This window comes from Vitis vinifera, chromosome 17 (genome assembly GCF_030704535.1).
Source record: "Vitis vinifera cultivar Pinot Noir 40024 chromosome 17, ASM3070453v1".
Lineage (NCBI taxonomy): Eukaryota > Viridiplantae > Streptophyta > Magnoliopsida > Vitales > Vitaceae > Vitis > Vitis vinifera.
The window spans coordinates 3,219,600-3,243,403 of NC_081821.1; the positions used below are offsets into that span (position 1 = coordinate 3,219,600).

The 23,804-nt window shown below is 33.2% G+C and overlaps 2 protein-coding genes across 2 annotated transcripts; one reads left to right on the forward strand and one right to left on the reverse strand.

The window, feature by feature from the left end:
- Positions 1-1,404: 1,404 nt before the first annotated feature.
- On the forward strand, positions 1,405-3,216 carry LOC100261238 (alpha-1,3-arabinosyltransferase XAT3). The gene is made up of 3 exons (XM_010665350.3): positions 1,405-1,666; positions 1,790-1,861; positions 1,967-3,216. Exons 1-3 carry the CDS (start codon positions 1,489-1,491, stop codon positions 3,133-3,135), a joined length of 1,419 nt encoding a protein of 472 aa, XP_010663652.1. The 5' UTR covers positions 1,405-1,488; the 3' UTR covers positions 3,136-3,216.
- A 1,149-nt stretch (positions 3,217-4,365) lies between these two features.
- LOC100266447 (CDP-diacylglycerol--serine O-phosphatidyltransferase 1) lies at positions 4,366-21,492 on the reverse strand. The gene is made up of 13 exons (XM_010665348.3): positions 21,217-21,492; positions 19,312-19,478; positions 17,891-17,956; positions 17,731-17,790; positions 15,617-15,707; positions 13,746-13,800; positions 13,551-13,630; positions 13,297-13,413; positions 12,697-12,781; positions 8,993-9,084; positions 5,058-5,311; positions 4,889-4,977; positions 4,366-4,751 (listed from the first exon to the last, which is right to left on the reverse strand). The coding sequence occupies exons 1-13, from the start codon at positions 21,223-21,225 to the stop codon at positions 4,624-4,626; spliced, it is 1,293 nt and encodes a 430-aa protein (XP_010663650.1). The 5' UTR covers positions 21,226-21,492; the 3' UTR covers positions 4,366-4,623.
- Between the last annotated feature and the right edge of the window lie 2,312 nt (positions 21,493-23,804).

Genomic DNA, 23,804 nt, shown 5'->3' on the forward strand with positions numbered 1-23,804 from the left:
AGAGGTGGTGGTGCTCACATTAAAAATAAAAAAATAAAAATTAATGGGATATAATTGATTTAGGAAGGTAGGTAGAAAACCAAGGATTGTAGTATTTTATGGTAACACCCCATTAACCACTCTTTTTGTCTCCACTAGACAATATAGTTATTAAAAAAGTCTCCTTCCTCCTACCCAATCAGTAACATGCATCCCACCAAAACTCTTAGCCATAGATTTGTTAGAATGTCTCATTCTGTACCCGTCAACCTACTGGGGTGCCTTCATTTAACTCGCTGAGTCCACTCAGTTTGAGTTGATGTAAATATAATATATAGTAAGCTCAGTTGTAGTTGATTTTTGTTTTTAAAAATAAAAATCTTTGCATAAAAAAATAGAAACTATTGCACAAAAAGTATGAACTTATCTTATATCATTAAAATTTATTTTCAAAAATTGAGGTAATAAAAGTTTTTTAATACCTCAATTTTTTTATAAGTTGTACAAGTTTCTAAATGATATGTGACAAAGGGAAAGCAATTTCCAAGCTAATCTCACTAGGATTTTTTTTTCAAATGTTCTTTTTAAAAAATATTATTAAAATATAATTGTTTAAAACATAAATAAAAAAATACGACATCTTTTATCACTTTTTTATTTTTGCATTAAACTTGGTTTTTCAAAAGACGAATTTATTTTTTATATTGAATTGGTTTATTTTTTTGTATTAAATTTATCTTTTGAAAATATGAATTTTCTTTTTACCTTAAAACTTTGTATATTAAATTCATCTTTTCAAAATATGAATTTACTGTTTTTATATTAAAATCATCTTTTTTTATATTAAACTCACCTTTTAAAAAGATAATTCATTTTTATATTGAACTCGTCCGGCTCAAAATTCAAAATTACTATTTTTTATATTATAGTTTTTAAAATAAAAATACACTACTCCCAATCTCACTCACTTAATCTCTTATCGCTCCTTAAAGTAGTAAATAATTGAGTGGTGTTTTTTCTTTTATTTTTCTGATTTCATTGATCTTGCTAGTACTGAGTCAAGTGACTCAAGTTACTCCAAATTAGATTTTGAGTGGAAATTGTGAAGTAATTGAGCAGTCTATTTTTAACTGTTTCAAAAACAATTAATAGTTTGAAATTTATCTAACTTTAGTTGGGTTGATAGCTTTCAGAGATGAAATCCATGGCCGGCAGTTCAATCTCAGTATATGCAAGAAATGTATATGATAATAGAAAGAGATGCTCGTCTCCAGTCAACCACCAAGTCCCTTTCACAACTTTTTCATCGCTTTGGGAAATCAACCTAAATACAACAAAATCGTGGGAAGCAATCACTCATGAAAATGAACCTCAACCTTCTACAATTGTCATATAAAATGGACCCTCCAAATCTTCCTCCCCGGCCACATTGAAACATCCAAGCCTAGCTAGCTATTTTCATCAGCAATGTTCTAAAAGCTATAGCCTCACAATGAATGAATCCTCTTCATGATCACCCTATCTTGTTTGATCATGGAGGCAAAGATGATGTATGAGACCATTTTCGCCAGAAGCTTTAGTCGGTATGAGCAGAAAAAATTGGGATATGGCGCGTTTGCTGTTTGCTTGATCACCACTTTCACCATTTTCACTGTGTTTAAGCCTTACTTGGGTCCTCTACCAGTGTGTAAGTCCTTGTCATATTAAGTTTTGTCCACACTTTGTGAAATTTCTATATGTTGTAATGCATGCATTTGGTAGACATACATGCAATATACGTTCTATATCCATATTTGTTCGGGTTTTGCAGTGAATTTACGGTTGTCAACGGGGGGTTTCAAGATGCTAATGGTGGAGGATACGACCAGTACCCAGCAAATAGGTAAGACTAGCTAGAATTTGATGAACATGGCCTGCAATTTGATTGTTCTATTTCTATGTTACATATGATGAAGGCGGGTTTCTTGCTGATGTTTTGAAGTTGCAGAGATTAGAAGAAAGGAAATGGAGGCTTTAGTATGCAATATTGAACCCAGGTCAGATTTTTGTGTGATCAGTGGGGATGTTAGGGTTCATGGGAACTCATCCACCGTTTTTATTGCTTCATCAGCTCCAGTGGACATCTTGCCTGAGAATGGTTCATGGAGCATAAGACCTTATGCTCGGAAAGGAGACGCAAGAGCAATGAAGCACATTAAGAACTTCACAGTGAAAATGACAACGGGTCGTCAACATCTCCCACATTGCACTCAAAACCACACTGTTCCAGCCATCCTTTTCTCCCTCGGAGGATATTCTGGAAACCATTTTCATGCCTTTAGTGACGTCCTGATCCCACTGTATTTGACTTCCAGACAGTTCAATGGAGAAGTACAGTTTCTTGTGACTTCAAAATCGTTATGGTGGATCGCAAAATTCAGAATACTACTTCAAGAGTTGTCCCGATATCCCATCATTGACATTGATAGAGAAGAAGGAATCCATTGCTTCTCCAGCGCCATCATCGGCCTTAAGTGTCACAAAGAGCTGGACATCGACCCTTCAAAGTCTCCATACTCCATGAAAGACTTCAGGGAGTTCTTGAGAAGCTCATACTCACTGAAGAGAGCTACAGCAATCAAAGTAAGAGACGGTACTGACACCAAAAAACCACGGCTTCTGATCATTGCAAGAAAGAAGTCACGTTCATTTACAAATGATGGCAAAATCGCTGAAATGGCCAGAAGCTTGGGGTATGAAGTAATTGTTGCAGAGCCAAATGGGACAGAAATATCAAGATTCGCAGAACTGGTGAATTCTTGCGATGTACTGATGGGAGTTCATGGAGCTGGGCTTACAAACATCGTCTTCCTCCCTGAAAATGCAGTCCTGATCCAAGTAGTTCCCTTGGGTGGGCTGGAATGGGTGGCTAGATATGACTTTGGATTGCCGGCAGTGGACATGAAGATAAGGTATATAGAGTATCAGATAAAGGAAGAAGAGAGCAGCCTGATAGAGAAATACCCACATGAGCATGCAGTTCTAAGAGAACCCCATTCAATTACAAAGCTGGGATGGCTAGAGCTTAAGGCAGTATACCTGGACAAACAGAATGTAAAGCTTGATTTGAATAGGTTTAGGAACACCTTGTTGCAAGCCCTTCAGCTTCTGCATTAGCGTATCTGTTTATTTGATTGTTTCCTTCCTGTTTATCTTTTGCATTTTTTAAATCAATAATTAATAGTTGATTAGTTTTCATTTTTGCATATATATATATATATATATATATATATATATATAGAACATTAATCGAGGAGAAGCATTTTTGATGTTGTATTGATGTATCATAAAATATAGGATTAATTGATTAAAAGGATGAAATAATCACAAAATCGTAAATCTACCTCCTCTCATGTTTGAATTTGAAAATTTAATCAATTTTTGAAATAAACATTCTTCAATATTTTGATTATTTACATATAAGATAAAAAAAAATTATAAGAAAAAAAATAACGATATTTTTATGAAAAATTGATTATTTATAAAATACGGATTATTCCATCTCTTTTATCAAAAAACCCTAAAATGTATACTGGGTAATCAATTTCCTAAGGTTTTCATTTTTGTATTTCTTTGTAAAATATTAACCTCAACTACTTTCTACAAAAATTAAAAAATAAATAAAAATAAAATGATTATTGATTCATTAACATTTATTAGAATTAATTTCATAATTCAGTCAAATCTAGTTAGCAATAAATGAATAAATAGAGTATAAAATTCAATTCTTGAAGTACCAAACCATAACAATTAACAATTCAACATTCATTCTTTTTAAAAAGTAAAAAGGAAAAAAAAAAAGGTTGTAGACTTAAGTGACTTAATTTAATCAATGCATATTAAGTGGGATCCAAACCATCTTCTATAATTCTTAATTCATTTTATTAAGAGTCTCTGCATGGATGGGAGAAGTTAGGTTAAGTACCAAAAAGCAAAGTCAACAAAAAAAAAAAAAATTTCAAATAATTGTTGAAATATCCCATCAATGGAGGAAGGAGGCCTTTGTGCATAGAAAGACTTGTGATGATGGCCTCATACAAGTTGTCGGTGCCCATAAAGAAATCATTATTATGCTTTCTCTTCTGATCTTGGAATTTATATGACACTTCGTCTAGGGAGGGGAAATTGTTGATTTATAGACTAGAAGAAAGTGTAACTCTCACACAATTGGTAAGAGACATATGCTAGAAGAAAGTTTCAGTTAGTACTAATCCTCCTTTCCATAGGACTGGAGATCTCGGTCTAGACAAGGGTCAAGACGAAAATGTAGGTTAGCTTGGCAATTAGTATCCTCATACCTCTGTCAATACATAAATAGATGAAAGGCATACAGAAGAAAAGAAGGAATCAAGAGAATGTGAGAATGCTTATGTTGGCTTTCAGCAAGCCAAGTTAAGAAAGATTTGCAAACTGGGTAAATGATAAATGCAGCTAATTCAAAAGCCTGCGTCAAACAATATAAAGAAAGAACAGTTTTATACACAGGAAAGTCCATTGAAATGAAAGCATAGGCATTTATAAATTATGAATATGAAAAATATGAGCAGGATTGATTGATTTAGAAGTACTCAAAAATTAATTTTACCAAACACTGAATAGGCAAGATCAGAGCTTCTTTTGCTCCAAGGCTTTATGCAGTTGCCATGACCATACAATCAGAAAAACCACCAAAGCAACCCCAACAGATATCCAGAATGTTACCAACCACCTAGGCATTGGATTTGGATACAGACCTGGTGAGGAACAATAATATCATGTTAGAGTTTATAGTCATCAGCAGAAGTTCAAAATCACCATCAACAGAGAAATGGGCAGCTAGAAGTTAATCACATTGTCTACGCAAAACCGAACATGAAAATGGAGAACATACCGTTACCAAATTTGATACATATGAGGAGTTCCACTATGCATGCAGCAATGGAGAGCCAACAAAATGCTCCCAACTTTTTTGCTGGAGTTCTAAAAACAGAGGTAATAAAAATAAGAATACATGAAATTCTACATGCATATGAGAGAAAGTGGGTGTAGAGAGGGAGTACCGGTCTTGTAGAAATGAGTTATATTCACGAATTGTTGGTATAGCAATTAGCCACCACAAAATTAACCTATACACAATCAAGGGGTTTTGAGCAGGAATCCAGAGGCAGAACTTGAGAAAGAATGTGTTGAGCTCCACTGTCAAGAACACAATGCAAAGAAAAAGAACTTGAACAAATCGCCATGGACCAAGTAAAGGATGCCACTCATCTTTATCCCATTGTGCTGGTGTGAATTGTCCCAATGTTCGCTTTACCTGAAAACAGTGACAAATAGAGACACAGAAGCCATCATTAGTTTTCGGTCAAAAGAAATCATATATTGGAGAAAGTCATGGTAAAGTCAAAAACAGAATGGAAGCCGATGTCACTTGGGTTATAAAAAAGGCGATGCAAGAGGCAGAATACCATCTGGACAACGTCTTATCCATGGCAAAGCCAGAAAGGGAAAATGGAAGCAAATGCTGTTGGCCCAGCAGAAAGGAATGCAAGAGGCAGAAATTATTATGGTAAGGAAGATATCAAGCCTAAATATCGACATGTTATATTTTAGAAAATAACATCAGTTCCATTAGTCAGACAAGGAAAGTTCTACATTAAAAGGCCAAACAAATTAAATGATACTAAATAGGGATAAAATCACTAAACTAGCAACAATCAAATAGAGGGGGAAAACTAGGACAGACTGGAACTTGAGACCTCTAACTGACCAGACTCTTGTATCATGTTAGGCTACCAACTTTCCTAAAATTTTAAGCGGCTAGGATATCAGTCTAACAATTACCAAGAAAAGAACATGTCCATAGGGTCTTAAGCAAAAGTACGTCAAAAAACTAGATGACAACAAAAATGTCACTGCCTTTATTAGATTTGTTTAAAAAAATTTCCAAGATCACCAAGCTAGGCGCTACATACAAGCAACTAACAAACAATCTTGACAAAATTCCCGATACATAGCAAAGCAGTGAGATGCAATTCAAAACTGATAAGACTGATAAGAGATGCTAGATGAGTTGAACAAAGCAACAGTGTCTCAACTTCCATGCTAAAGCAAAACCAGTCAGTCTTCCTGATGAGGATGAATCTTCAAGATATATATCAAGAAAGGGAATTAGTATTAGTTGTAATTAAAGTAGGATTAATATTAATTAGTTAAATAGGGATTGGTATTTGTTGGAGTCTAATTAGGATTAGCTAGTTGAGTTATAATATAATTAGAATTTGAGTCATGATAAGTTATTAGAGTCCTAGTAGACTTTGGATGTTATAATTAGAATTAGAATCATAATAGGTTATTAGAGTCCTAGTAGACTTTAGATTTCTTAGAAAAGCCTATAAATAGGCTAATCAATGTAAATCAAAAGAATGAATTTGATGAATAATATTATACTTTCTTTTATTGCAAGGTTGCAACCCTCAATGGTGAGACTCCATTGATTTTCTTCTAGGTGAGACTCCTAGAAGGCCTTAGTGAGACTCTAAGGTTTTCCATCTTTTCTTCATTGTTTCTTTGTTCTCTCTATTTCTTATCTTATAATTTTCTATACCATAAAATTTATTCCTTGTTCCTCTCCTTACACCCTAAAATAAAACCCTAGCCCATCTACCCTTGAGTGTAGGCAACCATCCTAGGGTTATCCTACATCAATTTTGGTATTAGAGCCAAAGTTCTTGGCATGAAGGCATATGTAATTGAGGAGTGGAGCAACATATGCAACCATGGTTGAAGACTACGACCTTTTTATGCAGCCATTGGTGAACATACCAAGGCCAAATGAAGAGAAGGATTGGCAACGTACTAGCATCTTCCAAACTCGTGTTGCTTGTCAAGGGAGACTATGTACTTTGATTATTGATGGAGGTAGTTGTTCCAATCTAGCTTCAGAGGAGCTTGTTGAGAAGCTTAATCTAAAGACAGAAGATCATCCAAATCCCTATCAAATAGCATGGGTAAATGACACATCTATTTTGGTGAGTTCTCGTTGTCTAGTGACATTTAATTTTAGTAATAATTTTGAGTTATCAGCATGGTGTGATATTTTGCCGATGAAAGTTGCCCATATTATGCTTGGAAGACCATGCCTTTTTGATGAAAAGGTCCAACATGATCGATATGAGAACACTTACACCCTTGTGCGCAATAGGCGTAAGAAGATTCTTCGTCCAATGAAGGAAATTCCACCACATAAGCAACCAGGGGAAAAAATAGCACCCTTGAAACTAGAAGAGCCATCAAATATTCTTACTAAAAAGCAATTCAAAGTTACTAGAAAGGAGGAAGAAATCATCAATGATGAATCTAGAAAGCAAGAAGTGATGAAACTAATCCTAGATCAACCAATAGAAGAGCTCAAAGAAGTTGAAAAAGTTTCAAAAGAATCGATGTTTGACTTCCCAAACATTATCATGAGTGGTGCCAACATGAAGAATCTGCTGAAATTTCTTTTGAATATAGGGAATTCAAGAATCTTATTCTTCCACAAAACAATTTACAAGAAAAGTGCGGGAAACAACTTTCCACAAGCTTGTTGAAGACAAATAATTATTTCGAGAATTATCAACTTGTTGTACAACATCAAAAAGCTTTTCAAAGTCCAGTATTTGTCTTGCATGAAATTGAACAAGTTCAAGAGATCTTGAGATCCCGTCTTACCATGGGAAAGAGACGATGAAGAAAGAAAGGGTGGAAGGCATTGCTCGGAATTTCAATTGATCGTGGAAAATCACCAAAACTCGAGGCCGAGTTTTTTTCAAGCCAGGGGGAATTGATGAGGATGAATCTTTAAGATATATATCAAGAAAGGGAATTAGTATTAGTTGTAATTAAAGTAGGATTAATATTAATTAGTTGAATAGGGATTGGTATTTGTTAGAGTCTAATTAGGATTAGCTAGTTGAGTTATAATATAATTAGAATTTGAGTCATGATAAATTATTAGAGTCCTAGTAAACGTTGGATGTTATAATTAGAATTAGGTGGTATTTGTTTTTTGGTTGAATAGAAAAAGCCAAATATTTTACCTTTTTCTATTCAACTAAAAGTAACATGTTGACATCATCTAACATAGCTAAAATGAACTTATTATCAATAAGTTCAATTTAATTATATTGGATGATGTCAATATGTTACTTTTAGCTGAATAGAAAAAGCTAAATATTTTGACTTTTTCTATTCAACCAAAAAACAAACACCACCTTAGAATCATAATAGGTTATTAGAGTCCTAGTAGACTTTGGATTTCTTAGAAAAGCCTATAAATAGGCTAATCAATGTAAATCAAAGGAATGAATTTGATGAATAATATTATACTTTCTTTTATTGCAAGGTTGCAACCCTCAATGGTGAGACTCCATTGATTTTCTTCTAGGTGAGACTCCTAGAAGGCCTTAGTGAGACTCTAAGGTTTTCCATCTTTTCTTCATTGTTTCTTCGTTCTCTCTATTTCTTATCTTATAATTTTCTATACCATAAAATTTATTCCTTGTTCCTCTCCTTACACCCTAAAAATAAAACCCTAGCCCACCTACCCTTGAGTGTAGGCAACCATCCTAGGGTTGTCCTACATCACTTCCACTTAAAAATTAAATTTCAGGTGTTAAGGATGGAAAGACAATGCTGAGTACCTTAAATTTTGGTAGGATGAGTACCTTGAATTTAAACTTGTACTTAAAAAAAGAAAAACAAAAAAAAAGTGATTTGGTAACCTGCTCAACCAAATGACACTAGCAGAGGTGCCAAAGAACTGTCCGGTTCAGCACAAAACATGATGCCCATCTAATAAATCCAATTGCAGACCAGGCAGCTCCAGATGGAACATGATGTCTTGTATAACAAATATATGTAAACTTTTTGATAGGTAACAAATATATGTAAACTTATAGACATATTTAACAGAGAAGGCTGAAATACAATTGCTAAACAGTTAAATGGAACATACTTTACTAATGATATTTGGTTGTCGACTAATTCCGACCCACTCATATGTTCTCCCATCAAAGTATCGAACAGTACGCATGCCTGCCCATATGCCTGCCAACAAAATATGAAACATGTCTTCAGAAGCTGGAAAAAAGAGAAAAATTATTTTCATAAACTTAGAGAGGAGACCCTTCAGGGAACTAAACAAATAAAATTCTAAACATCAATTAAAATCAATTTTCCGATCAGAATTTTATAGAAAGCAGGATTCTGGTACAAACAGCCTAGATATTTTATCAATTTTATTCTTTTAGGTTTTTTGACCATTTAATCTTGAGGCTTAGTTCTAGGCAAGGCTGAGGAGAAACAACAATTCAACAATGCCAAGTTGGAGGGTTAAGTCATCTGCGAAGCACAACTACATGTGAGGCACTATTTATTCTTTTAGGTCTTTTGACCATTTAATCTTGAGGCTCACTTCTAGGCAAAGATGAGGAGAAACAACAATTCAACAATGCCAAGTTAGAGGGTTAAATCACCTGAGAAGCAGAACTACATGTGAGGCACTACATGGCAGATTCCTCTTGCCTTAACATGTGGTCCTAAACTAATAGTGGTGGAAACGCTTATAAATTTTGGGATCCTTTCTTCTTCTTCTTTTTTTTTTTTTTTTCCTTTTTTTCTTTTTCTTTTGCCTTTTTTTGCTTGGTAAAAACAAAGCCCTCATCTGTTATTATACAACATAAATGGATGCTTTCAAAGCTCCTTAGGCATCTACTGAATATTAAAGACTGCATTAACAGACCTTCAAAGGAATTTGGAGCAACTAACCGAAAGTTGAGATTTTGCGTCATTTTTTTTTTGCAACTATTTCTTCCAATCTTATCTATGATGAATTGAGATCAATTTAAGTTCCCTTTGATCTTTGGAGCCACATAATTCCAAGATATTACACCAATATATTGTTTGTCACAATTAGATGGGATTATAAAAAAGAAAGAGACCCAATGAGCGAAAGGTGGCCAATAATGCAGTCATCATGGTCTCTTTGTATATCTGCACAAACCAAATTGTTTGTTAATTTTAGATTGGGGTACACTCTTCCACTCTACAAGTCAAATTTCCACCTGTTTAAATGAGGATAATGGTACAAGAGCAGCATCATATGGATTTTATGTTGGATCACACACGGTTCTAATTTCACCCTTTCAAGCCCAGCTCTGATGCTCCTGTGCTGCACTCTTAATGGCTGAGTTTGCATGGCCCATTCAGAATCTCCATGTGCCTTGACACAAATCTTCTGCCAACTAACAATCTACCAGAACTTTTTGGTCTCACAACAGCACAACTCTGAATTTTTTGGCCAATACTTCTAATAATACTGCAGTTAAGCTCAAGGACAGAGAGAGAAAGTTCTCTCTCGAATCTGCTCTCTTGAATCTGCTTAGTACAAAACAGTGAATAATTCCAGCTCATATTCAGACCATTTCCAACATGGTGGAAGACATCAGAGAATATTATAGGTTACAATTCAACCAAGATTTTGTATTGAATGACGCTACTGAGAAGTAAATAAAATCACAGCCCCACACTGAATCTTGAACTGGTCAAGAAACCGATGTTTATAAATTAGCAAAAATTACGGATGCTTAGCAAGTAGGGGCATGCAATCAACCTTATTATGTTAGATTTTACTTGCCAATCTATAACAAGGGTAGGATTTAGAAGAACATATTTTATAATTTATTGGGAGGACACTACCTTAAATTTTTAAAGAGAAGTTCCTTATAACTTTTGATGCAAAGTCCATCCATGGAGGGAAAAAATTGCATGGAAGGGTAAGGCAAAAATTTGTTTATCGAAGATAAAATTTGTGTAAACAAACCTTAACAACAAAGAACTTCATGCACAAACAAAATAACCAAAATGTCTTGACCAAAGAGCACAACAACATGGTACTTAACAAAGGGCAAAAATATTCCCACCATAGACACAGTTTGGATAGCACTGATAGTTCCCTTTACATTGTGAGTAAACAAGCACACAAAGTGAGAAACTAAGATCAGGTATCTAATTAAAACAATTATATATTGAAAAATCAGAATAATACCAAATACAGGTACAGAGCACAGGATTAGGGGTCTCGTTAAGAAAATGATATATGGAAAAATCCCGAATAAAGGTGCAAAGAACTCATAGCATGCTTTCTAATTCAGATCACATAATTGAATCTAAATCTGAATCAAGGGATTGTAGCACATGGATGGATAAATTAGAAGGAATAAAACAATAGGAGAAACTCGAACTTGAGAACTCTAGTTAACCATAACTCTGATGCCAGACTAAGCTGTGAACTGTCCTAAAAACCTAAGTTATTGGGAGATGGCCGAGAATGTATACAAGGCTTCAAAAAACTTACTATCATCAGCACAAACTATAAGCAGACAAAGCAATGTACAACCACTACAAATGCTCTATATGCTCAAGGAGAAAAAAGTCTCAAACAAAAGAAACCAAGTGTTTTCTCCTTGCTTAGATAACCAATCTGCAACTTAATTAGCCGAGTGAGGAATCCAAGAGAAAGAGCATCCCATTTCACCAGTAGTATCTAGAATTTTGCAGAGCCAACCATCAAACTTCCAAGAGTCTCCCTCACAATAAGACACCATAGATAACAATAGGATAATCTCCTTCTACGTTTAGGTTGGAGAGACAAAAAAAACTTTAGCTTGCAACAAGCCCTTTTATAAAGCTGATATATCTGCTCAATAGTTGAACCCAGTCCAGCAGGTTAAGAGTAAGCTCCTACTACTGTACCCAGATGATTTCTGATCACACCTCCTATACCCAATTGCCCCAGGTTACCAAGAAAACATCCATCAAAGTTTAACTTTACCAAACCTACAGCAAGAGGTAACCACCCACACATGGACTTACTATTTAACCTCTTGGAGTAGCAAACATTATTCCAATCTAGCAATAGAGCGTACAAAGAAATACCTACAGAGGGATAAAATACAGAGGCCTGTAAAGACCAGAAGAAGTAAACCAAATCCCAAATAACCTCCACAAGTCTCCATTTGTCTCTCAAAGATCCTTTTTTTTTAACCACAAAAACCATATCAACCACTCACCAAAGAACTCTCCCTTTAGGTTAACTACCAAACCCCAGGTACAAAATTACAAATATCTACTATGCCTCTAGGAGGTACCCAATCAATCTTGGCAAGTCAAACAATCTTTGCCATAGTCTCAATGCTATAGGGCAATGAAGAAAGAGATAATCAACTGATTTTCTATTCTCCAAGCACATAGCACACTGGTTTAAACTAAGAGCTTTGTTAGATCTCCTCATTTGAAGCCTATCATTGGTATCAACCTTCTTATTATCCACAAAGCATGCAAAAGGCTTAATCTTAGCTGAAGCTTTTGACTTCCAGATAAATTTGGATGAAGCAAAAGGACTGAAAATAGACAAAGCTGAAAGAGCTCTAAAAAAAGAGCTCACTAAGAAAAACCCTAAAGGTGTCAATGACCAAACCCTCACATCTGGAAAGGAAGGTGAAAAGTACACAGGCTGAATAGGCAATCAGAAATCTTATGGAAGAAGGATCAGGCATGCAGTTAACAATAGCACAAGTTAATTTTAAAGGAGAAACTTGATGTTCAAATTTTATAAACATATCAAATCACAAATAGAGAACAAAGTAGCAAGAAGCTCACCAAACCAATTGCATACTAGAACGTCCAAAACAATACTATCCCACCAGCACTCATTGAAGTTTGGCAACATGTGGCGGAAAGTGAGCTGCAAATACGAAAATGAATTATACAGCAGCAAAATAACATGCGAAGACTGCATAAAGGTGGATCAACACCTCATGTACTGCCCATTTGCCTTCCAAAATTATGATTTAATCAATAGCTAGAACTGAAATCTTTGAGCGGATTGTAAAAGAGGGAAAATACAGAATCTAAGATTAAGACTTAATAGACCTTCATAGGGGAAATTGAAAATTGCCAGCTTTTAATTACTGTTTTTTTTTTTTTAATATAAGTAACTTTTGTTGAATTAGCCTGATTTGTTTACATGTATTCACATTCTTGCCTTCCTAAATAATTAGTTCACCTCTGATTTCCCACTATTATCTATTTATCTATTTTTATATAAGTTTCTCCTCCTATTTTACTCTTTCTGCATGCTTTAAGCAACATTCTAATTCATTTTTTTGGAAAAGGAAAAAAATCAATAAAATAAAAGCAAAAGAATGAACAGAAGCAGAAACCGTGCTATTTTGTGAAGTGAACAACATAAGAACATACCTCCATTAGCTCAAACCCAAATGACAAAACCCATAAAAGAGGTTGATTGCGGATCATTATGGCTTTTCCCCACCAACCAAAGATATGAGCAAGCACAAATTCATCAAACAAGGTTTCCTAAAAAAAAACAAAAAAACAAAAAATCAAAAACCAAGTTAGACGCCTGTGGTATTTAAAACTGAGTTTAGATATGCCATAAACAGAGTAAATGTGTAGAAATTAAAGTGAGTGAACTGTGAATAAAGACATCATACATAAACATTCTTAAACCTGCTCGAGGGATTCTCTGGCACATAAATGCGGCAATCTGATCCATATGATCTTTCAGGAAGTTCTGCATCATGTACAACATACATAACATAAAAATCTTAGTCATGAATCTCAAGTATATGAACTGCATCAGCAGCTAATTGGAGAAATCAACAGTTTTGCAGACTGAAATGCAATACCAACACCAAGATTAGGATGCAGAAATCTCATGAACTGTCGAGCATCATCTCGCTTCTGGAAAAGGGAAAACGGTTTACAGATCACTGAAAGTGTCATATATAAAATTATTGCAGGTAAATTGCTCTCAGAATTTAGGAACAATAGGCAACTAAATATAAGATAGAGATTTTTATTCCACTACAATATTGATAATATTAATTACATAACTGCATGACATAGTTTTACTAATAAAGCTCCACTATTACTAAATCCCATCTAAGTAGACAGCTTCAGATGAATTTGGAATGTGAAGAATAGGCAGTAAAAGTTTGTTCATCTTCAGTTGCATTTGCCAATTGCCTCTCAATTATGTTGCCAATAGATAACCTCTCTTGCATGCCCTTAAGATTCCAAGCGTTGTCTTGTAGACATGCTATTGCTTTAGTTTGTCTAGATTGACCAACCAAAATAATCCAGACTTTCATGGGACATTATACCCTTTTTGTGATATCATGAACCTAGATTCTAATTTTTGTTTATAATACAAAATGTAATTATTTAGGCTTTCTTTTAAAATTCATTTAGAAAAGAACAAATTTTGAAATTAAAGTATTTATAGCTGGGAATAATTTACTACTTTAGAAAATGTTATGAGGTACAAAATCATAGAAGTGTGACCATCATATGCTCATTATTTTTCTCAATAACCTAGGAGAATTCGACTCTCCTACTTCACCTACCCAGGTCAACACCAACAACATGGGTGTGGATTTGACTATTCGATTTTGCTTGATTTGTTCTTTTGCTTTCAACCCTCTTATTGAATGGTTATATTGAAGAAAAAGAGAATTTAATGAAAAATGATTTTTTTTAAGAACATTTAAGGATAAGAAAGAAAAAACAAGGATAAAATAAAATAGGAGAGTTTTTATCAAGGACAAAGAAAACCCAACGTGTGATTGCCTGAGAACCTTGATGCGTTTGCCAAGGGTTTCATTTCTTCTTTTCCAATCATCTTTTATTCTTTTCACCTCATGATATAAAGAAAATCCTTCAATGCTGGAACTTTTAAGATCCTGCATCACCAACCTATGCAACATTCTCAATAATATATTTTGGAGGCTGCAGAAAGGGGTAAACAGCTATGACAGAAGGAGACATTGAAGGAGAAGAAAAAGAAAATTTTCATTTTTCTTTACAGCATTTGGAGATCTTGAGTTACAGCACTACTGAACTTTTTCCTACTCAAGTTAGACACAGTTCTTTTCATCTAAAAGACATAATTGAAAAGATCATCCAAATTGAAAAGACCAGAAAAATGCCATCAGAGTTCTGATCAGAAAAAAGGAAAAAAAAAAAAAGAAAAAGAAAAATGCCATCAGAGTGAATAAAAGACAACCCTATTACCTAAAGAAAAAAGAGATATTTAGTATGAGACTTTTAAAGTGTGCAATGATATATCATGTCATTTTGAGAGGGAAGAAATAGTATACAGGCCTTCTGATTTATAAAAAAAAAAATACTGGTATACAGGCCACTAAGTTGTATGCCTGCCCTTGATGGCATCCCAGAACAACATTAACTGCCAACAAGCAAAGCAGCCTTACTCTCATCAGTTCCAAAGCAGCTAATGTAGCAAAACACCTCCAACACTGTTGACCCAAGAATTGAAATGCCCATATAAAACTATGATGATCCCAATGGGACTGAGTTTAGATTTTCATCCAATTAAAAAGAGGTCTACCTCCTTCAATTTCAGTGATACCAAATATAAGCCTTGTTTACTAAAAGAATATGCCATATAGCAACAAAGTATGCAAGAAAGTGAACAGAGTTTTCCTTAATTAACTCAATTAGTACAGGGAAAAGTTTGACTGTAAGAAAAACCAACCTGGAAAAGTAAAAATGTAAGAGAAATAAGGTAAACAACTGCCAGTCCATGAACCAAGCGCCAAATTGCAGGATGCGGCCTTATAAGAACCCTGAATGAGAGGACAAGAAAAGCCTAGAATTTAAATATTTAAAACAATAAGTTTTAAGGTGAAAAAGGAAAAAAGAGTAAATGCTAATGCTGCCCCCCTCCCCACAAAACACACACACACACACCAGAAAACATACCAACAGACAACAGCCAAGGAAACTGGAAGTTATACCGTAACCCGAGAACATAAGCAACCAACATTACATGACCAGCCACTGAAGGTAATCCACACTAAGTTACAGCTATTGCCAGGATTTTTATTCTAAAAATATTATTGGCAAATTGCCTCACAAACTTCAGTCAGTCAAAGTTGCTTCATGGATAACTCATTCACAGTGACAAAACTTTGAAGATTTAAGCATGTTTGCATACCATTTAAGATCACTAGGCACAACTTCCAAGTAAACAAAGGTATAATGAGCAACCCAAAGACCTTAGGACTCTTGATGATCTAGCTTAATTCTTAGTCATCTTAATCAAACTTTGGCTAGTTTCAGTAGATTGAGTTTATTGAAGGATTGGAGACAAAATTAATCTTGGAAGCTTTTTGTCAGCTGATCTAAGTAGAGAATGATGTGTGCCTCGAATCACAGCAAACTCACGGAACGTTGGTAATTTCAGAATTACTCGACAAGACTAAGCCAAATGCATGAATGGAATGGACAAATCACTCTAGTCTAAGATCAACGACGAGAACTTGCAAAGAAATTTACTGTTTCTTTTTAACATATTTCTTTTCTTTTCTTTTCTTCTCATTAAAATTTAAAAAATATTACAAGAAGCATTGACTTAAAAATTTTTCCGTATAAATACAACTTATTCCATAAAATCAACTAATCTACTTCTTAAAGTCAGGAAATTGATTACATGATGTACCAAATAGAGTACGACTTATCATGTATATATATATCATGTATATATACACACACACACACTTGTCTAACCATGTCACCTTAGTTTCCACTTGGCAACAACATGGCTGCCACTTTGGTATATTTTTTTTCTGATAGGTAAACACAATTGTGTTAAAAGCGCCTAAAATGCACCTAAAGTATACACAATATATACAGGGCATGGCTGCCACTTTGGCACTACATCACATATGACACCAAACTCCTTTTCCCTTTATTTTACCCAGAGCAATGTCTTCAACCACCATAGCATGACCTATCCAAGCAGTCTATGAGCCAAGAAAGCCATTGCCTACCTACTTTAACCCACCTAAAAAAACGCTAGCCCCTCTGTGTAAATTTGTCCACAACGCATCTTGAGCCAACAGGCAACAAGCACACCGACACCAAACGTCAAAGAATCGACCTGAACAAGCTCCTTCTAGTAAAAAGGAAAATCATTCTGCAACTTGAAATAGAAGATCTTTTCAATTATGTTTCTTTCCTAAATATGGATGCAATAGTGCATCATTCCACCAAAATTTTTAAGATCTGTTTGGAAATTGTTTTTGAAAATAGTTTTTTGTTCTTAGAATAGAAAATCATTTTCTCAATTAGAAAACATATTTGGCAAACTTTTTCCTAAAATGGTTTTTTCGAAAATTTGTTCTGAAAATAAGCAATTTTTTATAACATATTTAAAGTAATTTTTAAGTGTTTTTTCTAGAGAATTCTAAGAAACATTTGAAAATATGAAAAATCCTTTGAAAATTTTTGCATTATATGTAAATACACAACACCTTCATGGGAAAAAAGCCACGAAAACAGTTTTTTATATTTGAGTTACGAAATAGAATTTTGTTCATGAAAATAATTGAGAATTGTTTTTAAAAACGGCTCTCAAAATCTGTTTTTTAAAAACTATATTGGAAAATGTTGCTAAGTATTCTAAAGCCAAAAGATGGGTCAAAGAATAAGGGAAGTTACCAAAATAACATAGGCAAATGTTCATTTCTGATCACAAGAAATAATTATTTACTCTAAACAGTTGAAGTAACCATGAAAAGCCTTTCTAATCTACAAATATCTTCGGATGCAAGTTGTTTCAAAATAAACTTTAATTTTTTAACTTACGTTGCAGGCGCTTGAAGTAAGCTATAAGCAAGAAAAACTGCAATCATCGCAAATATCCCCCTATCAAAAGCAATATAAAACATAAGTATTAAAATAATTGCTTCAAAAAATACCAATCACATAACTCAAAGTCAAAGAAATCACACTAAAAAATGCACACCTTTTCACAGAGGTCACAAGATCACCAGATGAAGTGTTATCTGGATCAAGGGCTCCACTTGCCCAACTGATAAGCACCAATAAACATATAATATCCCATCACTCCATCAAGTTATTAATCACATAAAAAACAAGCTAAAACACTGATAAGCACCAGAATAATACTGAACTCATTCCATGAAATCATTAATTAATTCAAAAGGCTAAAACAATGATTCTTTCAATTAAGTGATCACAAGTTAAGAACATTTAGATAACACTTCGAAACATGAACTAGGCTCTTCATAATACCATCTAGGTTAGACCAGAAAATTTATTGAGGGAGATCTTGCAACTCCTACATAGAAAGATATAAGAATAGTAGGAAGCTGCCTAGCAAGAGACTGTTGGCAAAGCCCGATCTTGCATGCAGTCCCATAGCAGACAGCATATGCAAGGACATGGAATTTTTAGACTCTTAAGGAAAATGCAACTCACTTTTAAAGGTTAATGAAAGAACCTTTTCTTTTATAGGCAAATAAGAATATACATGTATAAAGATTAATGAGGGAAACTTTAATGTAATAATATCTGTTCCACTCTTATGTAAAAGGCATAGGTTTAGTAAGGACTCCAAGTTATTGATAAAGATCAACTTTGCAGCTTGAATACCTACTTAAAACCCTATCAACTTTAGGATACAGCAGAATGGATAATAGATGGTAATAATATCAAGAATTACAGTAGTAATTATGACATATCAGCAAATTTCAACTTTAATAGTTCCGGACTGTACTGACAAATCAATTGATGTTATCAAACGGAGCCAAAAGAGCAGTTTCCAGTCACATGATTTAATATAGGAAACTTGCTAAGGAGTTGAAAAGTCTAAGATGCAGATTTTGTAGTAGATCGAGCATGTGCAATGAATGTGGCAGTGCCCACAAAAGAGGCGCTAAATAAAGAGAAGAAAATTTTAAGCTACAGAAAATAATCAGAATGTGTGTGTTTGGGTGGGCTCTTGTTACAAAGAAAGAAAAAATATCTCTTTTACAAAACAATTTTTTCTGTGAAGCAAAAATCATGCAGGAGTAACCAGATCTTACAATGACATAGTCACAATCTTTGCACTGAAAGGTAATAGGATTTCATGTTTGATCACAATGAACAAAGAAACTTTGAATTCTGAGGGAAAAAAATGTATCCTGATGGCCTACATATTCAAGAGGGTCATAGTTCCTTGTTAGATTTTATTGACTGATTGTGTGTTAATTAGTGGGTGGGAGTTTCGTATGCTCTTTTGTGATGTTTCTGTTTTTTTTACCATGTACTTGGGGTGAGCCTCCCTCTTTTTATTAGGCATCTTTAATTTATTCTTGGTTGCCTATCAAAAAAAAAAAATGCATCCTGATGACAAGCACTTCATAGGCACATAGGACTTACATTAGAAAACATGTGCCTATAAATAAAAGTTTAATGGTGTGAGGTCTGTAAGCCCATGCAGTCCAAGGATCAAGTTCATCAATAACTTCTGACAAGTTCAAACTGCTACTTTCTTGAGCAGTAAGATGACTTCTCCTCATTTTCCTATGCCCATTAGGTTCCATGTCCTAGCAACCAGAAAAAGCAAGTTTCTTAGTAAAAATCATAAATGACAATCAGTATCATTCAAGAAAACGATGAATAAAAAAGGTAAAAACATTGGTATTCCTGAGGGGTGAGGTCACTCTTGATTTCCCAACAGCATAATCACCAGAAGCAGTTAGAAAATAAACCAAATTGCAAAGTTAATAGGTTGAGTTAAACAATACAGGAAACTATTAAAAATGGCATGCATTAAATGGTATAGAATGAGAAACAAAGGTTTATTTCCAGCCATAAATCAGCATACTTGTTTCCATTGTTCAACTGAGAAGGATTAGGTTGTTTCAGCATCACAAAGAAATCTAAATAAGAGAAGATTAGACCACGAAATCTGAGATTAACAGCATCACCAACAGCCATTTCAACAAAAATATTTATTTTAATTTTTTCAGAAAGAAGAACTAAGCTGCTTAAACTTTCTACAGCAAAATGAAAATATATATAAAAACAAATAACATAATGAAGCATGTACCCAAAATGAAAAGAAAGAAAGAAAGAAAAATAAACTGTGACTTGTACAAATGAACTCAGCAGCTATTTCACACACAACAGCATGTCAGTATATCAATCAGGAAACAATATCTTTCATCATTCATTCACCAAGAACCAGATGTCATTACTATTGCCTACATTATTCGGTTGTACATGTGAAAGAAAAATTAGTTAAATTGAAAAGTAGGACAACTAGGATGCTCCCATATCTAATATTGAACATTTCCATAAAATGGACACTAAAATGAAAAATAATGATAATGATGATGATCATAAAGTAGCCAAACTAAAAGCCATGCTAAAGGTCATATTAAAGCCATACTAAAAGCCACACTAAAAGTCATACTAAAAGCCATGTTAAAAGGGCTGTATCTGTGTCAGTAAAAGCAAACTAACTATTAAGAAAGTTGCTGAAAATCCACCATTAATGTGAATGCATTTCCAAGTCATTATAACACTATACAGTCATGATATAATTGTAGTCACTACAAATCTACACGAATACTTCTATCAACATAACACTTCTCAAAATCAAACAAAAGGTGTATACTTCTATCAATGGTCAGGAACTCATAATCAATACCAAGAATCTAAAAACAAAGAATAGGATTAAACAGAAAAGGGCAATGAAAAGAAAGCCTAGTTTTATTGATTGGGACATCATAATCTCAACACTATCACTCAGGACTGCTTGCTTTTAACCCAAAAATATAAATATGAGTACATGAACTTTTTGCCATTACGTACTGCAAAAAGGTTATGAATCTGAAATTTATTTATCTATATTACTTGGTGTGCATTTTGCTTTCTTTATAGAAATAAAGCAACACAAATCACATATTTATAACTCAAAATAGTTACTGCTTTTCTCTTCTTTTTCTTCTTTTCCTTCTTTTCTTTTCTTTTCTTTTCTTTCTGCATTTTTCTCAGCAACCGAACACAGGCCAAGTAAATCTCTCCCAAATCATCCAAAACCCATCAAAACCCGTTCCCAACTTCATCAAAACCCACATATTTTCCACACTTTTCTCATCAGTAATGGAATGTTCAACACCCATCACCACGAATCAAACCACATTGCGCTTTATTAACAACAAATCATGCAACCCATAAAAAACAAACCCCAAAAGCAAATAAATAAATAAATAAATAAATAAAAATCAGAGAAACCCAGCAATCTAACAACACAAACAAAAAATGAAAAATACATACAGTTGGCATGAAGAGAGGAGTGAAAATGGAGAAGTGGGGGTACAAGTAGAACTTTGAAGGAAGAGTTTTGAGTATTTATTGAAGTAGGGAGGAAGGAGTGGAATAGTGGGCTTTGAAAAGGGGGAGTAGGAGGATAGAGGATCTTGGGCGTCCAGGGTGGATTCAGGGGAGGTATAAATGAAGTGAGAGGGACTAGTGAAGAGCCAGTAATAATGGTGAGAGTGAAAGTTTGAGAGAGAGAAGAGAGAGAGAAGTGAGAGATGAGACTAAAGTTGTGGACAGGCTAGAGAGAGAAAAAGCCTTCTGAGTACTCCTGGTCAAAGTGAGGTCTTCACACTACTGTATAATAATTTAAAGATGTTTACATACTTGACACTCACTTTTTAGAGTCATAAATGAAAGGTTTGGGCTTGAGCGGCCTTTCATTATTTTTAATATTTTTATTTTTTTTTAGGAAAAGATAAAAACAAGTAAGAAAGCCACAAAGGTGGTGTTAGTTTTCTCATTGAATAAAAAAAAATATATATATATATATATATATTAAAATTTTTATTTAATTAAAAATAATTTATTCATATCTATTAATATAATTAAAATAAATTTATTATTAATATATTCAATTTAATTATATTTATTAATATCTACAAATTACTTTTAACAATAAAAAAAATTAAATATTTTAATTTTTTTCTTCCATAAAAAAATAAACATCATCAAATGTATTATTGGTGGAGATAAGATGATGTTTTTTTTCATTTTTAATTTTAAAACTATTAAAGGAGTTGATTTTTAAATTATTTCGACTATTAAACCATTTTTTATATATATATTCAATACAAATGCTTTGAAAACGTAATTTCTTTTTTTATATGTTATAAATATCATATAATAATTAAAATGCATTCCATGTTACAAAAAGACAGCTAATACTATCTTAGTTTATGTAGTAAATAAATTATATTTGAAAATTAATAATACATTTTCTATACTTGTTTTTAAAAATTACTTTATAGAAGAAATTAGCATAATTATTCTTAAATGATTTTGATTTGAAAATATTTTATATCAATTAGCTTTGATATATTTTGTATTGCCTATTTCTAACTATAGAAAGTGGTAATTTTTCAAGACATATATTAAAATAATTATAATTTTTATAAATTATTTAAAATTTTGAGAATTTTGTACAAATGTTTTTATTTATTTATATATAAATTAACATTATTTTAAAAAATAAAATAAAATAAGAAGTGTGTCAATAAATATTTAATTTTTATTTTCAAATTGTTTTTTTTTAAATTGATAGACTCCTTAATAAGTCCTATACATCTAAGGCCTCCTTGATTTAGAACTCATGATAATAAAAAATTAAAAATATATGTAGTTATGTGTAGAAGAAAAATTGATATAATCATTCTAAATTATTTTTTTAATGTTAGAAAATGTAATGATAAAAAAGGGTTATAGACAGAAGAAAAATTGATATAGTCATTCTAGACCATTTTTGGCACTATAAATTAAGGTATTAATCAACTTAATGTTTGTTTAAATAAATTATTTTTATATATTTATTCAAATTCATTTCACTTATTTTTATTTATTATATAAAAATTAAATAATTTTTAAATATATAAAATTTTAATTATATTTCATTTCCCTTCACATTTTTTATAAGATGGAATTCTTTAACCAATTTAATTTTCTTTTTTAATAGAACTTAAAAGTTGGACCAATTAATATAAAAAAAATTTGTTACCGTCGCATTGATGAACTGTTCCCTTTTTTTTTTCTTTTTCCCAGGAATCATTCCGACCCATAATTTTTCACTAAAGGCATGGATGCTAGTCTCTTTTTCTCAGACCATCAATCAGTCTTCAGATGTCGTCCTTCAATTTTGGATGAATGTACTCCTTAAATTTCTTATTTAAGAAAGAAGTACAATGGTCAACTCATCTTCTCTGAAGCGATATTTGAAATTAAATCTTTTTGGTACAATTTCTGTAATATTTGAAATTAAATCTTTTTAGTACAAATTCCTGTAAAATTTACAAGTCAGCCTGTTCAAAGGTCTGATCGTTTTTTTCTCAGTCGCCAACAGAAAAAGAAAAAAAAAATTATTACTTATCTTAGTTACCATTCACCAGTCTTTTTAAGTTTACTGTAATATATATATATATATATATATATATATATTTTTTTTTTCTTTTGATTTAGATTAAGCCCACAGCTTCATCCTGAAAAAGGTGACTTAAATGCTACACTAAATTGGAGCGTATATTTTCTCAGTACCTAAAACTTCTATGACAAATATGAGTAAGCTATATGTACCTCTCAAACTCCAATAATCTGGTCTTTTCCAGAGATTTTGTCTTGAGGGATTATCAAACATCTTCCCAGATGAGCAACAAACCAATATATCCGCATCTGAATGAATTTAAACCTCCTTAACAGTGAAGAGTTGTGCAACAAAGCGAGTTCTTATTCAACTGATGAAACAAATGGAATCCAATGCTCTTGACTGGGTAACCATTCTAACCTCTTACGGTGCAGGTCTTTCGCCCCAACGTGGATGGATTGTTAGATGACAG

What these genes read in the sequence shown, in the direction of transcription:
- LOC100261238 (XM_010665350.3), top strand. Translation starts at nt 1,489, where the DNA reads ATGATCACCCTATCTTGTTTGATCATGGAGGCAAAGATGATGTATGAG. An exon ending in CTTGGGTCCTCTACCAGTGT is followed by an intron (nt 1,667 to 1,789) that starts GTAAGTCCTTGT and finishes CGGGTTTTGCAG; the next exon opens with TGAATTTACGGTTGTCAACG. An exon ending in GACCAGTACCCAGCAAATAG is followed by an intron (nt 1,862 to 1,966) that starts GTAAGACTAGCT and finishes TTGAAGTTGCAG; the next exon opens with AGATTAGAAGAAAGGAAATG.
- LOC100266447 (XM_010665348.3), bottom strand. An exon ending in TCTAGTATGCAATTGGTTTG is followed by an intron (nt 9,085 to 12,696) that starts GTGAGCTTCTTG and finishes TTTTGTTGGCAG; the next exon opens with GCATATGGGCAGGCATGCGT. An exon ending in ATGTATCAAATTTGGTAACG is followed by an intron (nt 4,752 to 4,888) that starts GTATGTTCTCCA and finishes GTTCCTCACCAG; the next exon opens with GTCTGTATCCAAATCCAATG.